General features: G+C 38.0%; 1 protein-coding gene across 1 annotated transcript in view; it reads left to right on the top strand.

Annotated features, from left to right (window-relative positions):
• GRID2 (glutamate ionotropic receptor delta type subunit 2) overlaps window positions 1-26,085 on the top strand; it is a 683,099-nt gene that overhangs the window by 439,979 nt on the left and 217,035 nt on the right. The window contains exon 5 of the mRNA XM_071742831.1: window positions 22,810-22,863. Coding sequence (XP_071598932.1) covers window positions 22,810-22,863 — 54 coding nt within the window. The remainder of the gene's footprint in view (window positions 1-22,809; window positions 22,864-26,085) is intronic.

Below are 26,085 nucleotides of genomic sequence, written 5' to 3'. Positions count from 1 at the left end.
TTGTTTGTTGTTCTTTTTTTTTTTTTTTTACCAGAAAAGGTGTTTACTGAGGTGAGGTTTTTAACAACAGGTAGTTATCAGCATCCTGCTCCAGTCCTTGTCTTGTGCTTAATGTACTGCCAAGTTTAGCTTCTATACAAGATCCAAAAAAATTTCATAGTCCCTGCAGTGTGACAGCCTTTTAACCTTAAAAATCCAGGTAATGTGTAAAGCAAGAGACTTAAATCAGTCACCAAGCAGGCTGCACTCTGCAGTGGTGATGTGTCTGATGCTGTTAACTCCAGGGAGAGAAAGGAGCTGCTCAGCTGTCATTTTGCACAGCAAATTCCATGCAGCCTTTGATTTTTAGAAAATGCAAACAGTGCTGATGGAAGGCAGTCAAGTCTGCTGGCTCTCTGTGCCCTGGGAATCCTCTCTCCCTCTCACCCTCCCAAGGGAAGGCTGTGTTTCCAAGTGGGTGTCAGAGAGATGGTGGGACCTGTGCATCAAGAGTCACACACCATGGATTTTGCAGTGTAGGACCAGCAATGGCTCCTTTTTTGCAGGCAAAGCAAACAAAACCATGAGTTTGAAAGAAGGGGTGGGCTACCAGTGAATTTTGGGTTTTTTTTTCCCCCACGTTTCAGTGCAGCTGGCTAGACCTTCAAAAGAAGCATTTCTTGGTACTGATACTTGGCAGTAAGATGGGAGGGGTGTGGCTATAGGTAGCCTGGCACAGAACAGTGTTTCAATCCCTGAACTGCAAGCCTGTCTTAAAATGAACAATCAAATTCTTCAGGCATGGGGATTAATCCTGATGTATGTATGTATTTATTTATTAATTCTTAATAAAGAATTACAGATCTGGTATTCTGGCCTTTTGCCCTGCTCTGCCAGGTAGAACTCATTTTTAAAAGCTGAAGGGACTTGCCCTCTGCCTATAATTTGTTAAGGAAGACAGAAAAAAAATCTTTGTTCACATGAGGCAGCAGGGATGCTTCACTGACAATGATGGGTTCGTGGCTTTTCAAGTAGAATTGTGTACAGGTTCCTGGCACTGAGTGAAGCAACCTGTTTTGGGGGGAGAGTCAGGGACATATCCATTCCTTTAAAAAAACAAACATGAAAAAGTCTATACCTGAAATATCTCCATTATCAATGTCTGGGCAGCTGGCAAATTATCAAGGAAATTGGCTATATTCTCTCTTTTGTTTCAGCTCTGAAAGCTGTAGTATAAGTACTTGAAGAGGCTTTGCCTCATTTCAGATTGACAGGAAAATCTGTTGCTGGGTTTAGACTTTTTACATAGTCCACTTTTAATGGTAGATAATCCTATCATTCCTGATAGGATAAAAGTTATTTGGACTTTTAAAATGCAACATAGATCTATATATATTTAACTGGCCTCATCTGCTCCTCCATTTGCTGTTGACCAGTGCATTCCTGTTGACCTGCAAGCATCTGTTGTGTGGGAAAAAGCTTTAAAACCCAACCACAACAGGGAATGTTTGCTTAGGCATTGCATACAAAGAGATCTGTGATCATTTTAAACCTGAGAAAGTTCTTCTGTTTGTTCACCAAACAAGTAGAATGGGAGAGGAGGCAAACAAGTAGAATGGGAGAGGAGGCACTATGGGAGGGGGGGGCTTTCTCACAAGTGAACAGGGCAGTTCATGGGCAAATGTTACTGCAACAGAAGAGCCTGATGGGATTCTCCCCAGTTTGTAATTGTGGGTTACCAGTATCAGCAGGAGACCAAAGCTGCATTTAGAGGTTTAAAGAATTGCATTCAGAAGGTTGTGGTTGTGCAAGGAGTGATTGAGACCATCAGAAGTATCCTTTCTCCAGAATAAATGAGGACTTCTTACAGGCTTTTACAAAGCTGTGTTGAGTGTTTGAGGCAAAGCACAAAAAATCAGTTTTCAAAACTCCATCTATTCTGGCAAATAAACTTTGAGATAGTCAAGCCTTTGAGTTGTACATGCTATTATTTACACAAGATTTAGGATTCTTAACCAACCTTATAGCTGCCATACTGTTATTTCTACATTTCACCACTGAATACCAACTATGTATTTTGCATAGAATTGTTAATGTGCATTTTATATTAACACTGACTGTGAGGCCTCTAGAATGCACTACAGAACATGGAGTATAATCGATTCCTCCCCTGAACTGGGCCTACTAATTACCTAAAATAATAGAGCCATGATAACACCCTCAGTGTGTGTATATTTTGCAGTGGAAAAAAAAAAAAAAAGAGAGAAAGTTATTGCCTTGACATTTTGGCAATGGGATTTTATGCTGAGCTGGAGTTCAGCTTCCTTGCAGGAAGAGCATTGCAAGGAAACTAATAGAAAATGTGATGGAAAAGAGCAAAGGTTGGGAGGTACAAGGGGGAGCTCTGAGGTGCCACACAATTATGCTCATCTCATCTGTTGAGCCTCTCTGTTTCTGACACCATCAACTCTGAGGGGGGTGGAAAACATCACTGTAGTAGCTAAAGGAATCTAGCAGTTAGTAAGCATCACCAAAAATACAGAAATCTGCATTTTCATGTGTGTTGCTGTGGATTATCTAGCAGCATATTTTTTAATAATAAACCTATGGGGATTATTACAATGGAGTAGATAATATAATGGGAATTCTCCAGTCCTCATCCTTCTTACATGATCATTGTAACAGGTGCCCTATATCTTGCTTTCTTATCAGTCATTGCTTCCTTTGTTCTTTCTTGTGTTTCAATATTTGGTTTTGTTTAGGCTGAAAGGGTGGGGAACGTGGTCATTTTGAGGATACAGTGGCCATGCAGCTGTCATGGTTTAACACTGGGCCAGCAATTAAACCAAATGAGAGATGCTCTCTATTAATCCCCCTCCCTGATAAAGAAAGGAGAGAGAATAAGGGAGAGAGACTTATGGGTTGGAAACTAAACTACACAGCTTTAATGAAACAGTAATGGTAAAAAGGAAAAATTACTAAATATATACAAATATACAGGAAAATTAATACCACGTTCCTCCCGACCAACCCAGGCCTGCCCAGCAGCTTTGGTGACTCCAGATAACTGTGGCAAAATTACAAGACAGAAAATTACCTTTTTCCTGGCCCAAACCAGGACACCTCAGCCTATTGCTACCATTGAGTCAAGCTGTGGGGAATCATTCCCTAAGGTATTACAGGACTTCCATTTTGGATATATAGAATTTGACATGAAAGTGCAGCCTGCTGGTTGGAGCACATAAGAGAGGGGCTTACCAACAGGTAGCCTGGTGATTATAAAAGAACAAATGGGCAAAGGTCAGAGTCATTATGTGAAATTAATAGTGTTTGGTTTCAGGCTTTGGGCCAAAAGGGGTGTCTGTCTGCTCTTTTTGTTTTAAATCATCAGAAAGGTTAAAGTAAACTCCCCAGATAATACATTCTTATATGTGGGTTAACAAATTGCCATGAGAATTTGGAGCTATGGAGTTGGTACAGGACTCTGTGTAACTCATTTTGCCTCAAGGCACCAGAGAGACTCCTGAATAGCAGGATATAGGGATGCTACACTTTTGCCTTTTTGCCCTTCATTCAAGTGGTTCTTCATTCATTTGCTTTTTTCACTCTTCTGACTTTTCTCCATTTCTGCTACAAGTATACTCCAGGAAATAGATTGTGTAGCATGAACTCATTTACATATAAATATATGCAAGGCTGCTCTTCTCCTCTCTGGCTGTGTCAGGGCTTAACACTGGGCCAGCCATTAACTGAATGACAGATGCTCTCTATTAATTCTCCTTCTCTTCCTAATAAAGAAAGGAGAGAGAATAAGGGAAAGAGACTTATGGGTTGGAAACTAAACAACACAGCCTTAATGAACAAGTGACAATAAAAAAGGAAAAATTATTAAATATATTCAAATCTATAGAACACATGTTCTGTTTTCCAAAAAGTTAATGGATTCATCACCAGGACTAAGTACAGAGGCCGAGTCTTGGTCAGATTTATGTCTGTAACTCATTTTGTATATGAAATGAAAAGTTTCTCAAGTTATTCTTAGCTACATTGTAGATATGATGGCAAAGTGTCATGCTTTCTCAAAATTAAAATGAAAAACTGTCTTAATAGTGGAAGTAAAACGAGGCTGACCACTATGGTTGTTATGCTAATATACTGTTAAAAAAAAAAAAAGGAAAAGAAAAAAGAAAAAAACCCAGTGAATTAATTTGTTACTATGATAAACTGTTAATTTGGAAGCAAGAGAGATTATCCCAGTTTTATAATTAACTGTAAATGCTTCACCCCAAGGACTTTGTTTTGCACAGAGACTGAATAGAGAAGACCTAATAACTGCAAGGAAATCAACAGGTTTTAAACACCTTGTGCCCAAACTTCTTTTCGTCCCATGTCTTTTAAGGATTGCCATGGTACATCAGTAATTAATGTCCTCAAAAGGAGCAGGTGTCCTATGGATTTATTTTGTAAGATATAAACTGGTATCTTGATACTGCTCTGGCCTGTGATGTGCAGCTTCCTGCAATACAATGAGCTAAAGAATTTGTTTATTGAATTTCAAGTTCACATTAAGCTTCAATTCTTACTGAGAAGTGATTCACTGGGAGTATCATATTTTATCTGGGGGGTTAACTTCAGGCTGATTGTTTTCACTGAAAGAATGTTGCTTTTTTCATAGCATTTTCATCTACAAGTAGCACTTACAGATTATCTACTTTAAATACAGTAATAAGTTTCCATGGGGTGGAGTGTTGTACCACCATCTGTCTCACTGCAATCCACTACAAGAATTTAGTGCCTTCAAGAAGAAACTGGATAAACCATGAAAAAGCACAAACCTAATAAAACGAGACATGGCCACATGGGGATCTGAATTCCTGCTACTGGAATTTTTATCTATTTAAAAAAAGCATGATAGAAGCTAACTTTTCTTTGTCGGTATTTGTTACAAGCTTTACCTGACTAATTACAGAGCTAGATACCCTTCAAGAAATTAATTTGTTGTAGTCTGCTCTGTCCTTAGTAATTTGCATTAGTATTCATCTATGAAGAAAAGCCACAGTAACACAAGGATGGTAAATTTCTCTGAATCTCAGCTACGGAAAATATTAGTGACAGAAGCAAGGGCAGAGAGGAACCCTTCATACCAAAACTGTGGTTTTGGGTTCTTTTCAAAATTATTTGTAAGTCTTTTAAAGTATCTCTATATGATTATTTGCATAGACACTATCTTTTTGTTCCCATGAGCAAGTTGTGCTTCTGCCCTAGTAAATCCTAAATTCTGTTATTCTGGAAATGAATCATAGAATCATAGAATCAGCTGGGTTGGAAGGGACCTCAGAGATCATCAAGTCCAACCCTTGATCCACTACCACTGCAGTTCCCAGCCCATGGCACTGAGTGCCACATCCAGGCTCTTTTTAAATATCTCCAGGGATGGAGAATCCACCCCTTCCCTGGGCAGCCCATTCCAATGCCTGATCACCCTCTCCAGAAAGAAATTCTTTCTAATGTCCAACCTAAACCTCCCCCGGCACAACTTGAGACCTCTTGTGCCCTCTTGTCTTGCTGAGAGTTGCCTGGGAAAAGAGACCAACCTGCACCTGGCTCCAACCTCCTTTCAGGGAGTTGTAGAGAGTGATGAGGCCTCCCCTGAGCCTCCTCTTCTCCAGGCTGAACACCCCCAGCTCCCTCAGCCTCACCTCACAGGACTTGTGCTGGATCCCTTCACCAGCCCAGTTGCCTCCTTTGGACCTGCTCCAGCACCTCAATCTCCTTCCTGAACTGAAGGGCCCAGAACTGGACACAGGACTCAAGCTGTGGCCTCACCAGGGCTGAGCACAGGGGCAGAATCCCTTCCCTGGACCTGCTGGCCACGCTGTTCCTGATCCAGGCCAGGATGCCATTGGCCTTCTTGGCCACCTGGGCACACTGCTGGCTCATGTTCAGAAGTAATAGCACTGGCAAATAGCAGCAAATGGCTGAAAACAGCTTCCACTGCATGAAGCCAGGACAAAAGTCCTGAGTCTGTAAGCTGAAGTTTTGTCCCTACAGCCAAGATTGAGGAAAACCTCTAGGGAAAGCATTTCCTTGTGCCTGCTTTCCACAGAATCACACACACACATATATGTGTATATATATAAATCTTATCAGTTTTTATTATAGATCTCTAAGATCAGCAAGTATAAACTGGCAGAGGTCTGCTGATTTATCTCTCTTTTTTGGGGAAAAGAAACTCAGATGGGAAAACATCAGCTTATTGGACCTATTTTACAGTACTGGGGCAAAGAGAAGTCACTTGCTCAAATGAACATTGCACAGTAGTTTTCCAGCTTATGTAAGGACAAAAGCTTAATCAATTTATATTGGCTTTGTTATCTCCCTAGCCCACATAGATCCTTCACTTCTAAGCTTTGGACATTGTCATAAATAATTCACATAAAATGAATTTCCGAAGCTGTCGTGGAAACAACATAATGTGTTTTAGTGCAAAAAAGAAGGTTCTTGAAATTCTAATTTTCACAGATATCCACAGATATTCCCTGTTGTTTATTCCCTTTAGAAGGGTGTCATTTTTGCTTTACTTTATAGGTCACTTTTTTTTTTTTTATCAGATGTAATTTTTTGGATGTGTTCTTTCATATCTGTAGTTCCTGGCACTTACTATAGATACTTAGCAATAATATATCAATAGTGTTTTTTTCAGAACAGCTACCAGAGGTTTATTAGTGTGTGCATTTAATCCAGAGGCAATATGATGACTTTTTCATCCTTGTCCTTTTCTTATGGCTTCCTGCAGGCTGCCTAAATGAATACACAGCAAAGAGAGTAAAATTCCAGTTAATTAATGTGCTCGAGATTACAAAAGGAGCTTTCCAGACCAAAATATAGAAAAAATGTCTTATGATTGCATCGGAGTTGGTTACTGTTTCCTGATTTAGGATTTCTGTAGATGCATTCATACCATCACCAACACATGCTCTAACATAGTAAGGCCAGAGGCAGTGTTTAATCAGCATGAATAAGGTTTGAACACTGCTTAAGTGCTCACTTTCACCACCATCTCAGCTGTAACAGTGCTGGGAAACTGAATATTACCTCTGCTACTGTGAGGATAGCTGAGAATGCTCCTGCTCTGCTCGTGTAGCTGGTAGGCAATACCTTCTCTTTTTCTCTTTTCAAATCTGGAGATGGGTTTTCATAAAATTCAATCTTTTTTTTTTTTTTAACCCCGCCATTATTATAATTTATTTGTAATAGCGTGTTTTCCAGCTGAGTCTAGGCCTAGAATGCCATTGAGGACAAAATTGCATTAAAAATTAATAAAAAACATTCCCTGTTATTTTATGTATCCATGAAAGTGTTGTAGCAGATCTCACAGTTGTTACTGTCACTATTATCTGCCCCTGGAGAGGGAGGTACAGCCACACATCCTCCCTTCCCTTCCCTATTCATATGTCCCCTGATAATGTGACAACCTGATGGGAGCAGAGGGGAGCTTGCACCCCTCCTTAGAGCCTTTTCCAGTGTCAGTAATGAACTGGGAGGGTTGTAAGTGGTGTAAAGCCCAGGCTCCAAGCCCCACTGAGCACCCACAGCTAACACACAGGAGATCCAGCACGTGTTCACAGTGCCTGTCTCCTTGCAAAGCCTTTCCCAGTCCACTTCCCTGTCTCAGGAATAACGATGGCAGCTTGTTGCATGTCGAGCATGGGCCCATCCAGTGTTTGCCAATTTCTTGAAGAGTATCCAGCTCTGTAATTAGGCAGGTAAAGCTTGTAACAAATACTTCACCCCAAGGACTTTGTTTAGCACAGAGACTGATTGAATAGAGAGGACCGAATAGCTGCAAGGAAATCAACAGGTTTTAAACACCTTGTGCCCAAATTTTTTTTTTTTTTCCCATGTCTTCTAAGTATTGCCATGGTACATCAGTAATTAATGTCCTCAAAAGGAGCAAGTGTGCTATGGGTTTATTTTGTAAGATATAAACTGGTATCTTGATACTGCTCTGGCCTGTGATGTGCAGCTTCCTGCAATACAATGAGCTAAAGAATTTGTTTATTGAATTTCAAGTTCACATTAAGCTTCAATTCTTACTGAGAAGTGATTCACTGGGAGTATCATATTTTATCTGGGGGGTTAACTTCAGGCTGATTGTTTTCACTGAAAGAATGTTGCTTTTTTCATAGCATTTTCATCTACAAGTAGCACTTACAGATTATCTACTTTAAATACAGTAATAAGTTTCCATGATTTACATGATGGGGTAGAGTGTTGTGCCATCATCTGTCTCCACATGACTCTAAGACCAGAGGAAGAGCAGGAAAAAAATGTCAATCACTGTTTTTATGCCTAAACAACTGAACTTAGAGGTCTGATTTGCCTAGCATAATGTTTTCAGTGCTTCCACCTCCCCAAATATGTATATGCTTGCAAAAAACACCATAGGATATCAAGAAGGATACAGCCACAGACTGAAGAAAGCCTCAGAGACTCCCAAAGGAGAGTCCCGTGCGCTTTTTTTTTTTTTTTTTTAACTGGATATTGTGAAGTACATCTGTACTTTAAATGTCCTTTAAGTAAGTGAAACACAGCTCTGAGTGGTTGTGGAGAGCCTTGGTGTATGGATAAGGCTATACTACAAATGGATTGGGTTCTGGAATATAATGAAAAGAGGTTTTCTGCTTACAATATGAAATATTCCAAGATGTCAACCCTTATTTTAGATGCATTAGATGCAGGAGTATGACATTTCATTCCTTTCCATGTATGCCTCCTCATACTAAAGCAAAGCAGGAGTTCTTGTCATGGTACTGCTAATCCTAGCTATTAAATCAAATCTGATTTTAGGCTTGGGAGATCTGGCACTGCATATTTCATTCCAAGTTTTTTGTTTCATTTGTTCTCAAAGTGTAAAAGCAACAAATATAATCCTTCCTTTAAAATGTCAAAGTATAGTAATAAGAGCAGTGACAACTTGTTGCTAGAGAAGGTATCTAATTTGCTTTAGTTGTTAGTCATGTGCCAGGATCAGACAAGAACAGAACAGTAGTGAAAAAAAAATATTTTATTGTCATAATTTTTTTTTTTTTTTAAGTCATTAAGTGGTTCAGGAAGATTTGTATTTTAACAGAAATAGGGTACTGCTCTGCTTTTATTTTCTTTTGCCCAGGGGACAGCAAAACAGATACATAATAAGCAATTTTGGTAGCCTCTTCCACTTGAAGCCCTGTTATGGTGTGCAGAGGGTCCTGGATCAGAATTTGTATCTTCTTCAGTAGAAGTTTTCTGTGATGTTTGTGAGGAAATTTTTCTGTCTTACAAGATCCTGGAAAATGTCTGGTTTGGGAAATAAATTTAGGGGCTGGATTTAGAACTAATGGAAAAGGTTTAATTGGACCTGACATGGGCCATAATTACGCTCATGCTTTCAGAATTTTGCTTAGGCAAACAGTAAACTTCACTGTAATTTATTTCCTCATGACAGATGTATGTTTCTCCAACTTCCAGCATAACAGAGCAAATATTGACTTTCCAAGATAACTGTAATTTTTTTTTTTCTCCCTTTTTCTTCTTTATTCTTCTGATTGGCTCAGCTTTCAGGTTCATGTACTTGGAGGCCCACAGAGGACTTCTGATGTACTTGCTCCCAGCTGAAAGTACCACTTAATAGCCAACTTGTTTTCCCTATCAATCATTCTGGAGAAAATAGTGCTCTATCTTGTTGATCATTCTTGTGTAAAGCTCATGTATCACTTCAAGGATTGTCTGGCTATTGGTTCTGTCAGTTTACTTCTATCACTGTCCAAAGGCAAAGACCATGTGCCCATAATATTAATAGCTGGAATATGAGAGATATATGACTGTTTGGCTCAGGTTAGTCAAAAAGGATGATTGAAAGAACACTACAAAAAGGCAGTGCTTAAAGGTAAAAAGATGCTTGACATTACCTCTGGGAGAAAAGAAATATGATTCTAGAAAAATTATGACACTCTGTAATGGGTCTTCCAAAATTTACATCAAGATACCTGTGCTGGTAATCTCTTACACATATGAATTATTTTCCTTACATGAGTAATTTCATCAAATGAGTAATTACACTGACTTCAGAGTCACTGTTAGAGTGAGTCAAGTTATTGATAGTGATTAAAAACCATATTTTTAGCATCTTTTCCATGAAAAAATGCAGTTGGGATGTGGGCTTAGACCAGAATGGTCTTCACTACTTCTTTTGGCAAAAATTAAGAAGGTCTGCACTTTTCTTTATAGCTCATTTTGGCAAGGCTATCATCACTGCCACAAATTTAAACTGCAGAACTAATTGCATTTCTAACCAAGTGCCTCCTGTTTTTCCTTTTCTCAAAGGCTCAAACCCTCTTTAAGTTTTCTCACTCTTTTTTCTCCATTAAGGCATTCCAATTTATTTTTAAAAGATGATAGCAAGGATCTATTGTAAGCCTCTTTTTTTCAGTAAACCAAAAGAAACAGGCAACTGTTCCACAACAAAAAGTTGAAGAAACGACTCTTAGAAACTTAATCCCTATACATTATTTAAGAACTGTACAGAATGGCTCAAGGTAATCTCTATATCTTAAAAGGTAATAGCTTGCTCTTTCTCTTATGATTGAAGTCTTTGCCTCTCCTATAATTACTCTGCATTTTTGTTTTTAATACCTTAAACCAGAAGTGTTTTAGAATATCTACCTATGGCTAGTAGCTAGAAAGTTTCATCTTCTTCTGTAAATGGCACACATTGGTCAATTGTGCTGTTCTTTCACTGATTCTGTCATTTCCAATCTGTTAAGATCTGTTCCATATTAGAGCTGAGCTCATGTCCCTGCCACAGCTTTATTTCAAGTGTTCCTGAGCCTGCAGTTCTGGCACGTTTGTATCCCAAGTGTCTGTCCCCCAAAACAGTAAATGCTCCTTGGACACCTTGAATCCAGGTGCAATCACAATATGGAACCAGGTTTTAAACTAACATCCAATAAGTATGGAAAAAATACACTTTCCTTTTAGGGCTGAAATATAATTTAACCTGTACATTTCTGCTGAGTTGTCTTACTTCCATTGTCTTAACCATCAGCAGCAATGGTATTGCACAGAATATTTTGTATTTATCCTGAAACTTCTTTTCTAAATAACTTTCAATGAAGGATTTCAGATTTATGGTATGCAAACAGATTTCTGGACATAAGTTTTTTTTGGGAGAAGCTGAATTTGAACTGTGTTGCATGATTGATGTTAGGGCAGACATTGCTTGTCAGAAATCTGTTATGGTAGTAGTCAGTTTTTAATTATGTCTTAGGTTCATGTAATTGACTGGCTGAAAGTAGAGTAAAAGCATAATTTCCCAAAGTTTAGAGATACTTCATTAGGAAAATTTAGAACTATTATGAGAAAAAGATGCTGCTTTGATTCGTGGCCTAAGACTTGGATCTTTGTGTAGAATTTCTGGGCTTGCAGTGCCTAAGGGTCTTAAGTCAGAGTGATCCATTTTATTGATCTGTTGTGAAGTACAGAAAACAAAATGGTTGATGGAGTTCACATCTGATCTTGAAATTTGTTGGTCAGAATATTTTCCACATGTTCAGAATAGATTTTGCTTTGGTACACATGCTTTTGAGAGGACTTTTTGCATAGGGAATTTCAAGCCTGCAGCCAGTTAAAACTCTTTTGATCTGCTTTTGTTTCTCATACACTTATTAGAAGAAAAAATGTTGTCAGGATGTGTACTTGGAGAGGAGGAGCTGAATGGGAACTTGATGTGCAAGTCAGGGTTGCAGTTATTGCACTTGAACCTCTGCCACTGTTATCAAGAGATGTGGGAAATGACAGAAGAGGCATCACCAGAAAGCTGAAGAGCAAAGAGAGCTGATGGCTTTACTGATATTCTGTGATTTTAGCACTTGAACAGGGACCTTCATTAATAATGCCCATGATGGGAAAATTAAATACTTTCTGTTTCAGTAATGTCAATCTTCTGCTTGGCCACAAAAGCTTTTAAGGTGGACACTGAAGAAGAAAACCAGAGCAGCACTGTTGTGATCTGTAGTGAAAGATGTTTAACATTTTCCCTGCTATGCAGTCAGACTAAATCTTGAGTTTGCTAACAGATGGAAAAGGAGGTGAAAATACATTTCCTTATCACTAATAAAGTACACACTATGCTGCCAGCATAATCAGGGATGGTTTTTCAAGGTACCGAATTTATATTTAAAAGTCTGAATGGAATGGGCAAGTTTTCAACAGCACTCTGTATCCTGCAGAACCTGTTGAGGAAAATCTGGCCAAGTTGCCCATGCTGAGCAACTGAATAAACCTAGCCATGAAATATTCCATTGATACTCTTGGAAAAAGGAAATGAACTAAGCCTTGCATTTCCAGTTTAAAGGTATAAATTCAATCTATACATTCAGTCATTCTCCTACTTAAAATGCTTTCAAAGCTTTAAAACAACAGCATCCACACCTTGTATCAGAAAACTGTCAACAAAAAATAGGCCACATTGACTATTTTAAATTTAATCAATTTTATATTCGGTGTTTTGTTTTAATTTATCTGGATTTCTGGTACCTAGGGTGAACAGCACGTTTTTTGGAAATCGGATGCTATTAAGAAAACTGGTGTTTTGGTTTTGGGTTTTTGTTTGCTTGCTTTTAAACAGTAGCAATCTAAAATTGTTCACACTACCAGATAGCTTTCTGAGTCAGTCACCCAGGTGTATTGCTGCTCTCCAAGTCCTTCCTTCTGGTTCTTCTCAAATCCCTTATTTTTCACCACCTTTCTGACTGTGTTTTTCATTCTAATTTATTCTTCCTCTCATTTAAACTGGTGTAAAGCAAGAGTAATTGCATTACAATCTGTAGAACTCGGGTATCAAATCAGATATGGATGAGAAGGGCAAGATTATTTCAAATACTACCCTTCCAAAATTCCCTTACAAGTTATATTTGAGTCAGGGTCCTTTTCTGAGTACTCTCAACCCACACTAACACACACTGGGAAGGAATCTTGTGCCTCACGAGTGTTTCTCTTCAGTCTTAACTGTTCAATGCCTCACTAAAATGATAACTTTATCTGCTTAGCCATGTTTCCCACTCACAAACATTGTGTGTATGTTTCCATACTGGCAAGAAGTTTAAAGAGATAGTAAATTTGAATTTGCAATTTTTTATATGAGCTATAAACATATATGTTGAAACTCTGACAGATACCATGTTATCATCTGTATTTTTTTCCTTCAGCATCTAAAGCTGTCTTCACTAGAGCCTAATTATCTAAAGCATACATTAAGAATGATCCATTATCTAACTGGTGGGTTTTTTTCCTCTACACGTTAAAGCTTAGAGTTAATCATTGTTTGCCTGAGCTTTTCATGTCACATTGACAAGTTGAAAGGTTTCCTCATATCATTAAGGCTTGGCATAAACCTGCTGCTACCTGTAAAGCCTGAAAAGGGCTACAACTAGGAACTGAACTTATTCTGCTTAGGAGAACTTCTGTATACAGGTAGAATAAATTTAAATCTGTAAAAAAACTCCATAAATCCCCAGGTTTCTCTCTTTTGGAGGAATTCTGTCTTTGGTGAAGTTGGTTACAAAGCTGTCGAAATCAGCAGGGCAATGATTTTCTTCCTCTCCAGGAGGACTTGTCAACAGCCTTCAATCTCCAGCAAGTTCACTCAGAGGGTAGCTCCTGAATTTGTTCCCATGTGGGAGATGGTGAAATGTTGGAAAGAAACAACACAGTTGGGAGCAATCTCTAATTCCACCTCTCAAGCCATACAGAAAAGAAAATGTTGAGACTTTAGCATAGATGTAGGTTTCTTGTGTTTGGTTCTTCCCCTTCAAAGGTGATGACAACCAGTCTGATTAAAAGCCTGCCTTCAACCCAAATATTCAGGTTCTGTGTCTTCAGACTTCCAAATACAATTCAATTGTTTGTTGGGTTTTTTTTAACTAAAATGAAACAAATAAAGAAGAAGAGATCTTCAAGCATTAGTGTATTGCTGTCAGTATGAATTAAATCTAGTTATGTATAAAAGAGACTGTAAGAAATACTTAGAAAGGAAGGCACAGGCAATAGTACAGTAGCAATGAATCTGAATATTTGAATTTACATGAAGGTTTGAATCACTTTCTTACTTTGAAATAAGGACTTTCTAGATGGGAAGTGCATTATTGTTCATTGAGATTACTGTTCTACTTTAGAGCTGCTGTCTTCCTGTGCAGGTAGCATAATGTGCTCAGGGTTCTGGGTTAAAGCCAAGTAATTTCAGAATGGATCTGTGGTGCTTTTGTTGACCTGGAGTTGGTTTTTGATTTAGTTTTTTGTTTGTTTGTTGCTAGAGTGTATATATTGCAAATATTTTTTCATAAGGGTAATCAGAATATAAATCAAAACATAAATTTGTACATTTGGAAACAGCAAAACCAACTGCAACAATAAAAGAATCCTTACAATGAAAGATGCTTAAATTACTTGTAGGTATTGGTTTTAACCTCTAGCTACAGGCTGACCTCAGAGGAGGATGCATGGCTTTGGATTCCTATAAAATAAATACATTATTAGCTTTTAGGAGTGATGAAGGAAATTAAAAATTTAAAATCTCAATTTCTACCATGCAGAATGCATTTTTATTTTGGTATTCTTGATACAAGCCTGTGGTCATACTCATTGAAGTATTAATGCTGTATTTCTTTATGTTTATTTAATATTTAACTGTCGACTTGTTTTCTTTTGCATGGGACTGATTTCTCTACTTGAACTGCCTGCATCTCTTAAAATCTTTGGGCAAGGAAGATGAAATTTTCTTGAAGCTTGACATATTTTAAATATAATTAGGATGGCAAGCCAAGTCCTTATAAAACTTATGATTTAGTGGAATAAACCTATTCTTTTTAGTTTAAGAGTATAATATTTTGAAATTAAAGAGAAAAAGGGGAAAACTGATCCAGCACTTCAGCTACTTCTTTCTTTTTTGGAAGAAATGTTCCCTTATGAGACAAACTAATGAAACCATGTCAGTTGTCTCACCTCTCCTTAGGAGGAGACTACAAGATGTCAAGTGCTACTACTCCAAGTGATGTAAAAGCTTGGTTTTTTAATCCTTAGTAACTAGATGACTAGACACCTAGGGATTTCTCTGTCAGGTAATACACCAAGTGTATTCTTTTTTTTGGAATCTCAGAAAAAGATAAGGATAAGAATAAAAAAGAAAAAATTCTTTATTCCGTAAGAATAAAAAAAACCTGTTGCCATGTGTGGGGTATTTTTTCTCCTCTTGGGAGTGGAAATGGGTAGAGATTAAAATGATATTCCAAAAATATTGCCTTCAGGGGAGAGAAAGTTTTATGAGCTTTTGTTTCTAGTGTGCAAGAATGAGCTCTATAAATCAGCAACTGATTTCCTTAGTGAGAAGCTCAGAGGCAAAGAGCAGAGACAGAGGAAAGGTCTTGCTCTGGTACCAGCAGGAAGAAATTGTACAGATAGTCTGATGAAATGGTGGTAGTTTAATGAACTAACAGCTAGTAGGGGAAAAAAAAAAAAACAGCAAACTTGAAACAAGCTCAGGATTTACATTCACAAGTCCTTCAGAGCTTAAATAGTACAGCATAATAAGGCTGTCTTCAACTTATCAATCACCTACCTTCTTTAGCACTACATGGACATGAGCTATTTAAAAGTCTTTATCTTTCATATTTTGCTTTGTTATACCACTACTTGAGGAACCATCTTTACTCTGGGAGAATGCTCTAGGTGCCCAAACCAGTGAAATCAGTACTTTCATTGAAAGGAAATCTTAATAAATTATAAGTTTGGTGGGGGTTTTTTGGTTTTTTTTTATTTTGTTGGAGTTTTTTGGGGTGGATGGATCATCTTGTCTCATATATGTTTATGGGAAGCCTGATTTCCCCATCTCTTAGTGATCAGCAAATTACTATGTCCCTGGGAGAGCAAATTAGGTGAATATTTATCTATAAAAGAGCAGTGGTGACTCCAAGAGGTTGGCTTGTGAAAAGGCATGGGTGGCAAATGTAGTGATATTGGACAAAACCAATTTACCAGTCTTCCAGCTGGAAAAGTGCAATTCAGATTACAAGATCACATAAATGGGACATATTGTAGACAGGATGCTTGGAAGAGGTTGCATCCCAGCTGACCTCTTGGGAAAAAGAACTTTGTAAACCACTTTCTAAATTATTTCAATACCAACCATTTCCAAAACAAGGGATTATGCAATGCCATCTGTTGGCTTTTGTGAAAAATCAAATTGAAAATGTGGTTTTCTTGGTGGTGGTCCAGCAACGAGAGATTCATTGTCACTACTATAGCTTCTGGTGGAGCAGAAAATTAACAGGAAGGCCAGCTCTAGTTGGAGAGACTTTTCATCAACATTTTCAGAAATTAGCATCTAAGAAGCTTGTAAAATAGTCCCAGCTATGGCAAAGGTAAAACTGGAGCCCAGGAACTCTCTCATATGTTTGAAACAGGGGATACTTCAGATTGCCAGATTCTGTATGAGGATCCCTTCATACATGTAACATTACTGGCTCATTAAATTTTTGCAAGACTTGTCTGACTTGTTGCATATGTGTGGAGGTGAATTTTGATGATTCCTAACAGTTTTCTTGGGTTTCCTTTATAAATGGAGTGCTGATTTTTATCTTTTAGTTTTGTGCCACACCTCTGCACCCATAGCTACAAAGAAAAAGAGATGCAGAGAGCTTTTTCTGTCATTTTCCATTATATTATGTGTCCTTTTAGTTGAGAAGCTATTTTGCTTCCTTGCTTGTTATTGCACAGGTGAAAAGCTTGTAAGTTGGCACTATTACTGCTTGTATTTGATTTAGATTGTCTTGCATTGTGCCCATTTGAAGGTCTGAGCACGAACAATAGAAATAGTTGTGATAAGTTGTCAGGCTCTTAGAAAGATGCAGAAATTCTGGACTTACTGCCAGTGACAGATGGTTTGTCCTTGCTCATCACTTGTCTTTTTGACAGCATTTTTCTGCTCTCTGAAAAAATATCCCTTGGTGTGTAGTTGAATTCTTAAGAAAAATAAAATGTTTTTCTGCTTCATCCATGTTCTTGCTCATTGGTTCAACAGCATCGGTGTTGGATTAGGTGAAACACCTTCCCTCTGAAGGAGAAGTTAGATTTATTTAAATGGAGTCTTAGGAAAACTGCTGGAGCTTGACATGAACACATTTCTAAAGTTACCAAGATGTTAAAAATGATATTTTATATCTGCTGCTGTGGATTTCTGTGACTCTGTATGAATGGCACCGTGTGCTTGTCAGACTCTGTCCTTTGCTGCAGGATTTATGCAACTAATGACACAATGTTTTCAAATACTCTGGTGTGAACTCTTAGTCTGAGCAGAGGTTGAGTGGGTAGAGGATGACTTTCTTTTTTAGTTTTCCACAATTTCATGAAGCCTGTTTCAGAACCAGCCTGCTAGCTTGCTGCTATCGTTCTTAGCACTGGAGAATTATGTGATGTGGCATTAAAAATAACTGAATACTCACAGCCAATAGATGAAAAAATGCTGAATTCAGAAAAAATGTGCTTTGAAGTCTGCTGTATTGGCTGTCCACTGCTTGATCTCTGACACTGATTTAGTTGGGTGAGATGGGAATGTGGGAGTTGCTCTGGGCATTAGAATTCAAGGACTCTGCTCCATGGTTCATACTGGTGTCCATTTGGTTGTGTGTGTTCCTGCCTAGTGGAGGCAACAGCAGTGGATGGATGGCCCAGCAGAAATGCCATCTCCACAGCCTTTTTTAGTATTGCTTCAAATATTTACCTCTTCAGTAAATAAAACCACTCTGAGCTGCACAACAGCTAACCCAGAATTAATACGTTTCTTCTTTTAGCTACTGCTAGTATGATTCATTATATATAAAAAAGCAAAATGTATTTAGAAGTAGAAAAATAACCATCTCGGGTCAAACCAAAGACCATTTCAGTGCCTTATCTCCAAAGGGGGCTGTAAGGCAATGCCTGAGGGAGCAGTAAGAACAGGGTAGGCATCTATGATGCTGTCCCAGCTAGCAACCATGTTTAGCTTTAGGGAGCTTTCTGCACTGAGCATATCTCTGTGAATTCAGAGGTGAATCCTTGTACAATTTCCCCTAGAGGAAGTGCAGAAAAAGAATTTGTCAAATAGGTGCATAGTTTTCCTCCTTTTGGGAAGCATCACCTCTCCTCTATTTAATCTCCACGGAGGCTTTTGGTGTTCAGCCCTCATTATGAATGCACACTCCAGTTTTTCTCAGTTTTAGCTGAAGAGGTGAGCTGCATAAAGAAACCTTCACCTGCCTTCTGTTTTGCATGGAAATTTCCAGTCTGTCCCTTGCCTTTCAGGAGTGCACAGCACTGCTTCCCCTCAGGGTCAGCACAACTGGTGGCTGAATCTGAAACTTGCATTGCATTAAAAAGCTCTGGGAGTTTTGAAGCCCTTACCTCCAAGATGCCCCCAACAAATTGTTTTACTGCTTCTAATAGACAGGATTTCTTTTTCTTTTTCATTATTGTCCTTATGCCTCTGCAAACGTTATTTTGTACATTCATTATTCCCTGGCACACAAGATGAGTTCATGCCAGCTCACTTGATATTCATGCAGATGTGGATTTCAACCAGAAAAAGATCATAGCTTGAATAATGTTTTAACTCTCTGTACATATTAGTCAAAGAAACCTTCTACACAACTCCATTGTGGGTGCAAGTTACTCCTGGGGAGATCCTGACTGGACATCAGGAGATAATTTTTCACTATGATAACAGTCAGATGCTGGAATAATCTTCCCAGGAAAGTGCTGGTATCCCCAACACTGGACATTTTTCAGACTCAGCTGGGCAAGGTGCTGGGCCATCCCACCTAAACTGTGTTCCTACTTAGAAAGGTTGGACCAGATGATCCTTGAGTTCCCTCCCAGTCTGTCATTCTAGGATTCTACGATGCTTCTGTTGAAGCTCAGTTATATCAGCTTTTAGGTTATGATCAATTTTAAGCAGAACCAGCCATGCTCTTTGGGTTTTTTGCTTTAATCTTATTTGTTATCATTCCTCCCAAGTGAAAATGCAGTGGCTTCTTGAGGAAAACAAAACAGCAAACTCAGCAGAGAGAAAAGGGTATTATGGGTTGTTGTGTCATGACTGTAAATTCTTTCTGTATCCAAGTAATGACTGTTTTAGTGATGGATAACTGGATATAGGTTGTGTTGCTGCTGGCTTTAGATTTATTTTTTTTTACTGATTTAATATAGTCTCAAGTTTGTAAATTTGTGCTTAATAATTGCTGATTATGAGAATCTTCTGACTGAGATTCTGTATACAATTACTCAGTATTTGAGAAAAACTTTAGCCTCGAACAATCATTTCCTTCAAGCATCAAACCTGACACTTTATATGGTATTGTATTTATTTTCTGTAAAACTGTGGAAGTGCTTGTGTATTCTTCTATATTGAAAATCAAAAGAAACACAATCATTGGAAAATATCAGAAGGTTATTAATGAGGATCATGATAATGCAGTGCCTATCAGTACATGCTCAGACAGAGTCAGAATATATACTGGCAACTTTAATGTTTTAAGTGGACAATAGGAGCATAATGGGAGAGGAGATGTTAAGAGGTGAGGGACTGAGATGCAGCATCCTGATTCAGCTGGTATGAGCAGCTCTTTTTTTGTTGTATCAGTGGAACTCAGAATCCATCAGGTAAAGCAGAATGATCCAAGGATGAAAAGATGGCCTTCAAATCCATGTGTAATGTCGAGTCCTAGTTTAGATGTAAATCATCTATATTTCATGAAATAAATTAAAATAATCTAGCAACTTTCTCAGGCATCATCAGTCATCTTTTTACATAACCACTGTCAATAGTAGAACATGGTTTGAGTGGATGGGCTAAGGAAAAGCAGCTTCTGGCAGACTGGAAAAGAAAATGAATTCTTAAATCAGGGGCTATTCATAGCCCATTTCAACTTAGAATATATTAGTTTGAGCATCTATGTGTATGTTCCCAGTTCATCTCAATTTGACATAAGCTTTTGAAAATACCTTTAATATTAAGTAGATTCATGAATGCACAGCATAAACTTTAATGGATAAAACATGATCTTTCTGCTGAGGAGTTTCAACTGTAACTAAAAAATGGATGCATTTCATCTTATTATTTGCAAGTTGTGAATAAATCTGTGACAGGCAGCCTGAAATAATGTTTGAAATAATGTGAGACCAGAAGCATCTTCCAGAGTCTGGCTTAAGTGCTCTGTGAGCTGTCCATAATAAAAAAAATGACCCTTAGAACCATACTCTTTTGAAAAGGCCTTATCTAATAAAAATTTAAGTGTTTGGGCAACGTAGATATACAGAAACAAGTATTTATAAAAACCTAAATGAACTGAAACCAAATGTTAATGGAAGATAAAGTGAATAAAAATCTGATCAGCTGAAGCTTCGAGCGCAAAGTGATCGACCCCACTTATACTGATATTAAAAACTAAACTGAAAATGTGGTTTTCATTTTGTGAATTCTTTCATTCTGAAGTTACAGCTGACTGCCATTTTGAAGCAGAGAAAGAGCTTGGAAGCTCTTTGTGGAATATAATTACCATGGTCGTTCCCCTAACACCTCTTCCAGCCCTGACTCCAAGGGCATCCCTCTGGCAAGCTGCCTCAGAGCCACAGGAACCTCAAGAGACCTCATCTAGGGCAGAGCAGACATTCCCAGCAGGATGTGCTGGAGCCAGAAGTTAGGAATGACAATAGTGCCAGAAACTTGTCAAGAAACCAGAAAATGTGTAGTTTTCTTTTTTTTCTTTCTCTTTTTCCTTTTATTTATTTATTTTTTTATTTATTCTCTTTGCTTTCAGCAGAAATGTCTGTAGACTAGCAAAATTGTTTCTGCTTCAGTAAAGTGTTGATTTGTTTTGTCTGATGAAAAATTTCAATGGCTTTATGTTGTAAATGGCATAAACTTTCTTGGGGAAGATCATGTTAAGGAGCAAATGGTCCCTTTGAGAACTTTGTTACTTTTCTGTCCATTTTTAACCCTTCTCCGTTCCTGGATGTGTTTGTCTTCCACCCAGTTTTGCATGAGAGATCTGATCAAAACATCCATGCTCCAGAAAAGCATCCTGGCTGGGACTGTTGTGATGTTTCCCATCCCTCACTTATTGAGTTTCTATCCCATTCCTTTATATGTGCTATGGGGATGCCTACTGTGGAGAATGCAAGAAAATGTCAAAGCAACACAACAAAATACACCACTGTCACCACAGAAAAAGTGTAGTGAGTCTAAATTCCACAGTCAGTGAGGACCCCTGATTCCCACTGGTAATAACATTTTATTTTCCAGGAGCACATTGGCAACCATGGATTTCATTTCCCCTCATTTCTTATTGGTGCTGTGGGAGTATCAAATAAGATGTCAGTTCATACACTTGCTTCCTCCCCCAGTATCTCCAGATCAGAATTTCCAATCTTTCCTCTCATTGTAATAAATAAGCAGTCAGCCCAATTCCAATGGCTCTGAATTACTACTGAAGGTTATCAGGATGGGGTCTTTTGCTGCTCTTAATTTTTGTGACCATTTAATTACTCTTGTTTGGACAGGGCACAGTATAAATTGCAGCCATCCTTGGCAACAGCTCATGGTGTTGGTCACTGATCAAAGCCAAGCAGGGCTGTTCTGCAATGGTCCTAGGAATACCAGCCCAACACCAGTCATCTACTGAAATTTGAAGCCTTGTTTCAATTTTTCTTTGTTTTGGTTTTTGTTTGATTTTGGAGGGGGGTTTCTGTGGGAGGAGGGTGCAGGTTGGTTTGTTTGTTTTTGTTGTTTTGGGGTTTTTTCTGGGTTTCAATGTGTGTTTAAGTAGCAGTTTTGAATTGTGAAACAAGATGAGTATGGTGATTGTACGAATAAAACTGGTTTAATTTGGTTTTAAAACTATTTCAGTGTTAATGTTAATTCAATTGAATTTAGAAGCAGCATATAAGGTCATTCAGCCTTTCTATAGTTTGTTTCTGGCCTCTCATGTTGATGATTTCTTTCCTGTCTAATGAAAGCAGACTGAATATCCTCTTTTTACTCTGTTGACAACATGACTCACCACAAAAGTGTAGTAGATTAAAGGAGCTAAAGAACAGGGCTAAGTGAAAGAACAGGTAGAAAGCACATTTTCAGTCCAGCACACAGGGAGCTCCTGAAAAAAACTTTCAGCAACATTAAAATGTGTGGGAGGAGGATTAGAGGACAGACCCTGGGACAGGTTATCATTCATCATCCCTGTGGCAGCCCTCTTGCTTAAGAGAACCCTTTCCTTCCCTGCTTCCTGCATTTCTGTGAGCCCCAACATTTCTGGAGTGGGTTTTTTTTGGTTTGGATTTGTTTCTCCTTTTTTTCAGCTCAGAGGATCCCAGGGTGAATGTGCCCTGGAAAGGCCTTAGAGGCTGGAGCTATAGAAATCTGACCAGAGTTACTTGGTATTCATTTTCTGACTTCCTGTCTGTTGCTCTCTCTCAACACACAACATTAAGCCAAAAAGGATTTCATTTTCTTCTCAGTCAACCAAAACCTATTCTCTCCTGTGATGCCAGCAAATAAATGGATTTTCCAAGTTTAATTAGCAAGTCAAACAATAACACAAATGCTTCTGTAGAAATTTGCTAAAGGTTCTCTGTCCTCAGTTGAATAACAGAGGTCTCTGAGCTCGTGTTCTTTGGTTTTTGTCATTTGCAGAGAGCATCCATTGAAATTTTTTTTCTTGATTTCACAAGCAAGCTGACTGATAGCTGGTTTGTTCTCTATTTCAGGTCGTGGAGACTAATCTGGTTGCTTTTGACTGTCACTGGATCATTATAAATGAGGTAACTGTCAAGTGAACACTGTTGTGAACCATGAATCCTGTTTTCAGTCTTACTGACAATATTCATGCTGAGCTTGACTTTGCCAACAGGAAGCAGTAGCTATGACAAAGTTCAGGCATGCTGAGAGAGTAGATTTTCCTTAATAAAAATAGGATGACAAGTTCTTGGACTTTGCTGTTTTGTCCTGCCTATTTTAAATAGAAGTCCGTGAATGAAAAAAAAAAAAAAAAAGACAACTTTCATTCAGAGTATCTAGATTTCACATTTTACTTGAGTTGACTGTTTTAAATCTTTTTTTCTCTAATGTAATATCTCCTCATAGATTTCTCATGTTTTGTTTATATTTTAATTATTTTTAGATAATAAAAATAATAATAACAAAATCCCGTATTTCCCTTTCCTTTAAGAATCCCCTTAGAACTCAGGTTTTTTTCCCTTAATGAACATTCCTATATCACCTGAGCCAGAAGGCCACCAAAAGACCTCTTCCTAATATCAATAGGTCTGTGTATACCAAACTAAGTCAAATAGAGATCCTATTTCAGCTAAAATATGACAAGTTAACATGTGAAGTAACTTTGCATATAAACCATTGAACAATGCAATTTTTTTTAGATTTGGCAACATTCAAAGCTGTGAGGTAATTTAATCCAAAGCATTTTTTTCATGGTTATGGTAGGGCATAATATGTCATGGTGTAATTGTACTTTGGCCTACCCATTTAAAGCGATTAATTTTTATCCAGTTTTCACTGGATAGAATTAGTTGTGAAGACAACTTGGATACAGCAGGATTTACTGGCTTGGGCCCTGCATTACTTATAGCCAATAACGTGTGTATTTTCTACCTCTGGATGGGGCCTTGCTAGTTAAGAACCCAGCTTTAAGCTACAGAGGGTCATGTGGACATATGCTTTATTTTTCCTGCCAGGTTAAACTGGAATAATTTGCAGTTAGTGGAATCCTGAAGCAGAGTGTTCATCTGTACCCTTCAGTGTTAACTCTTACTGTTTTAAAGCCACCATTAACCTTATATCAGTAGATTAGACAACAATTTATTATGCAGATCCCAGATACTGGTTTGCTATTCCAAGTTAAAGGCACTATCACTGTTTTTTTTTCATTTTAATTGTTATTTGAATCAGAAAGCTCAAAAGAAGCTGCCTGCTTTGAGCTGTGTCCAGCTCCTCCACCCTCAGAAAGCAAAACAAAACTGAGGATCCATTTCTAGTGTACAGGCTTCCTCTGTGCTTTTATTCAGAAGAATTTGCATTCAGAGCATTATTTGCACATGCAGGAAATTAAATGGCAGAGCAGTTGAATTGGCTACCACTCATCAGCCTCCTCTGCTTCAAAACTTTTTCAGGGCTGTGGTCCCAACAGGTAGGAGAGCTGAGTGATGTAAGCAGATGAACAGACATTGGCCCTTCTTAGTTTTATAGTCTTGTCTGTAAAATGGGTGAAAGCTGCAATTCTTTCTGACAAAAGGTGCTGTAAACCATAGTCATGCCTTTCAGTCATTCCAGTTGCTGGTTAAAAAAAAAAAAATAGTGGATATATTTAATGCTGCCTCAACATTTTCTGCTTCTGGACCAAAATCTATATTCTCACTTCTGTAACTTTCAAGCTCTGCTTGTTTCAAATGAGAATAATCTCAAAACTTTGTCGATAGAAAAATCACATTAGCAGGATTTAAGCTTTGTAAATTATCATATGGAAGGGATCTTGTTTTCCCATATTTTTCTCATCACTACGTTCACATTACAAAAGAAACTTAAATATTTCCTGAGTGATGTATCTTGCATAACATCATTTGCTTATTGTGACATTTTGCCTGTTTAGTAATGAGGCAATGTCTCCACTCTGGCAATGCAAGACTTGGAAATGCAGTGATTTATGTGCCCCTTACTGTGTGGTATATAAAATAGTTATGTTCACATCCAAGTCCAGCAGATATGGCTGTTGATGACCACAGTACTCCTGTATGACTCTGAAAGGATCTTAAGAGTTCTGCCTGTTTTGGTTTTTACATGAATATTTTGTGACAGCACAGACATCTGTGTTTGTATGCCTGTATTGGCTAAATCAGACTGTCAGCTACGTAACTGTAAGACTGCTTTTCTGGCCTCCTAATCCAAAATTCTATGATCTATTACAGTGATAATGCATTGTTTTGCAAAATCCACTTATGATACCCAAATAAGCTGGAGTTCTCTTTCCTTTTCCATCCCTTTGTTAGGGGTATAAAACACACTTACCAAGTATAGCAATACAAAAGCAAGTACCACCTTCAGTTTTGTGATCAGGAATCTGTTTAGACTTTGTGAGGTAACATCTGCTATTTTAATTGCTCACTTTAAATGCTATAATGTCTGGAAAAAGTTCCTTAATTTTTATTGTCTGATTAGGTGCTATTTAATGTAATGCATCAAATTTGCTTGAAGACTTCGTATCATAATGGAAATGTATGTGTAGGAGGAGGGGGGTTGTTTCCATAAAATGAAAGGATTCATAATTTGCAAAAACATAATAACATTGTAGTCATTTGCAAATAATACAAATCTTTGTGCAGATCAGTGCAGTCAGTTGAGAAAGCACTCCCCAAATAAATGTTCCTATTTCTTCAGGGCCTTAAAGCAGATGGTGCAATTCTTTATTTAAATTTTGCAGGAATCATAGATTTGAATGCAGTCATGATCAAATATGCCTTAACAAAATGTGAGAATGGATTTCTCACACTCTCTCTTCCTGTCTGTCTCTCTCCACTTGCTTCTTTCCTCTGCAGAGTAGCCCAGGATAGAAAAATTATATTTTTTCTATGATTGTTAAATCAGAAGTGTACAGTAAGCTTAGATTTTATTTAGTAGAACCGAAGAAGGGGCATTAGTATGATTTTAATCAGTATATTTGCTTTTTAAATTAAAGAAATGTCCTTTTTTATTGTAAATCCATGTCTCTCTGAAGTGGTTTCCTTTGTTAAAACATTCAGGGTCATCTTACTATGCCCAAGGCTGTCACCAGTTCTGTATTACTGCTGTTTACTCAAGGACAGCCCAAACCACTTTCTGCTGCCTGCAGTTACCATACAGGAGGTCAAAATATTATTGCCGCTGTACAAAGGTTTGGTTGGATTTCATCTGCAATAATGTGAGCAATTATGACCAACTTTATTAAAATGAGTAGGGAATGGATGTGCAGAAAAGCTGTTTTGTGTGAGAAGAGA

Source organism: Heliangelus exortis, chromosome 4, assembly GCF_036169615.1.
Source record: "Heliangelus exortis chromosome 4, bHelExo1.hap1, whole genome shotgun sequence".
Classification (NCBI taxonomy): domain Eukaryota; kingdom Metazoa; phylum Chordata; class Aves; order Apodiformes; family Trochilidae; genus Heliangelus; species Heliangelus exortis.
Note: the sequence above shows the minus strand (reverse complement) of the source record. Positions and strands in the feature narration are given on the sequence as shown.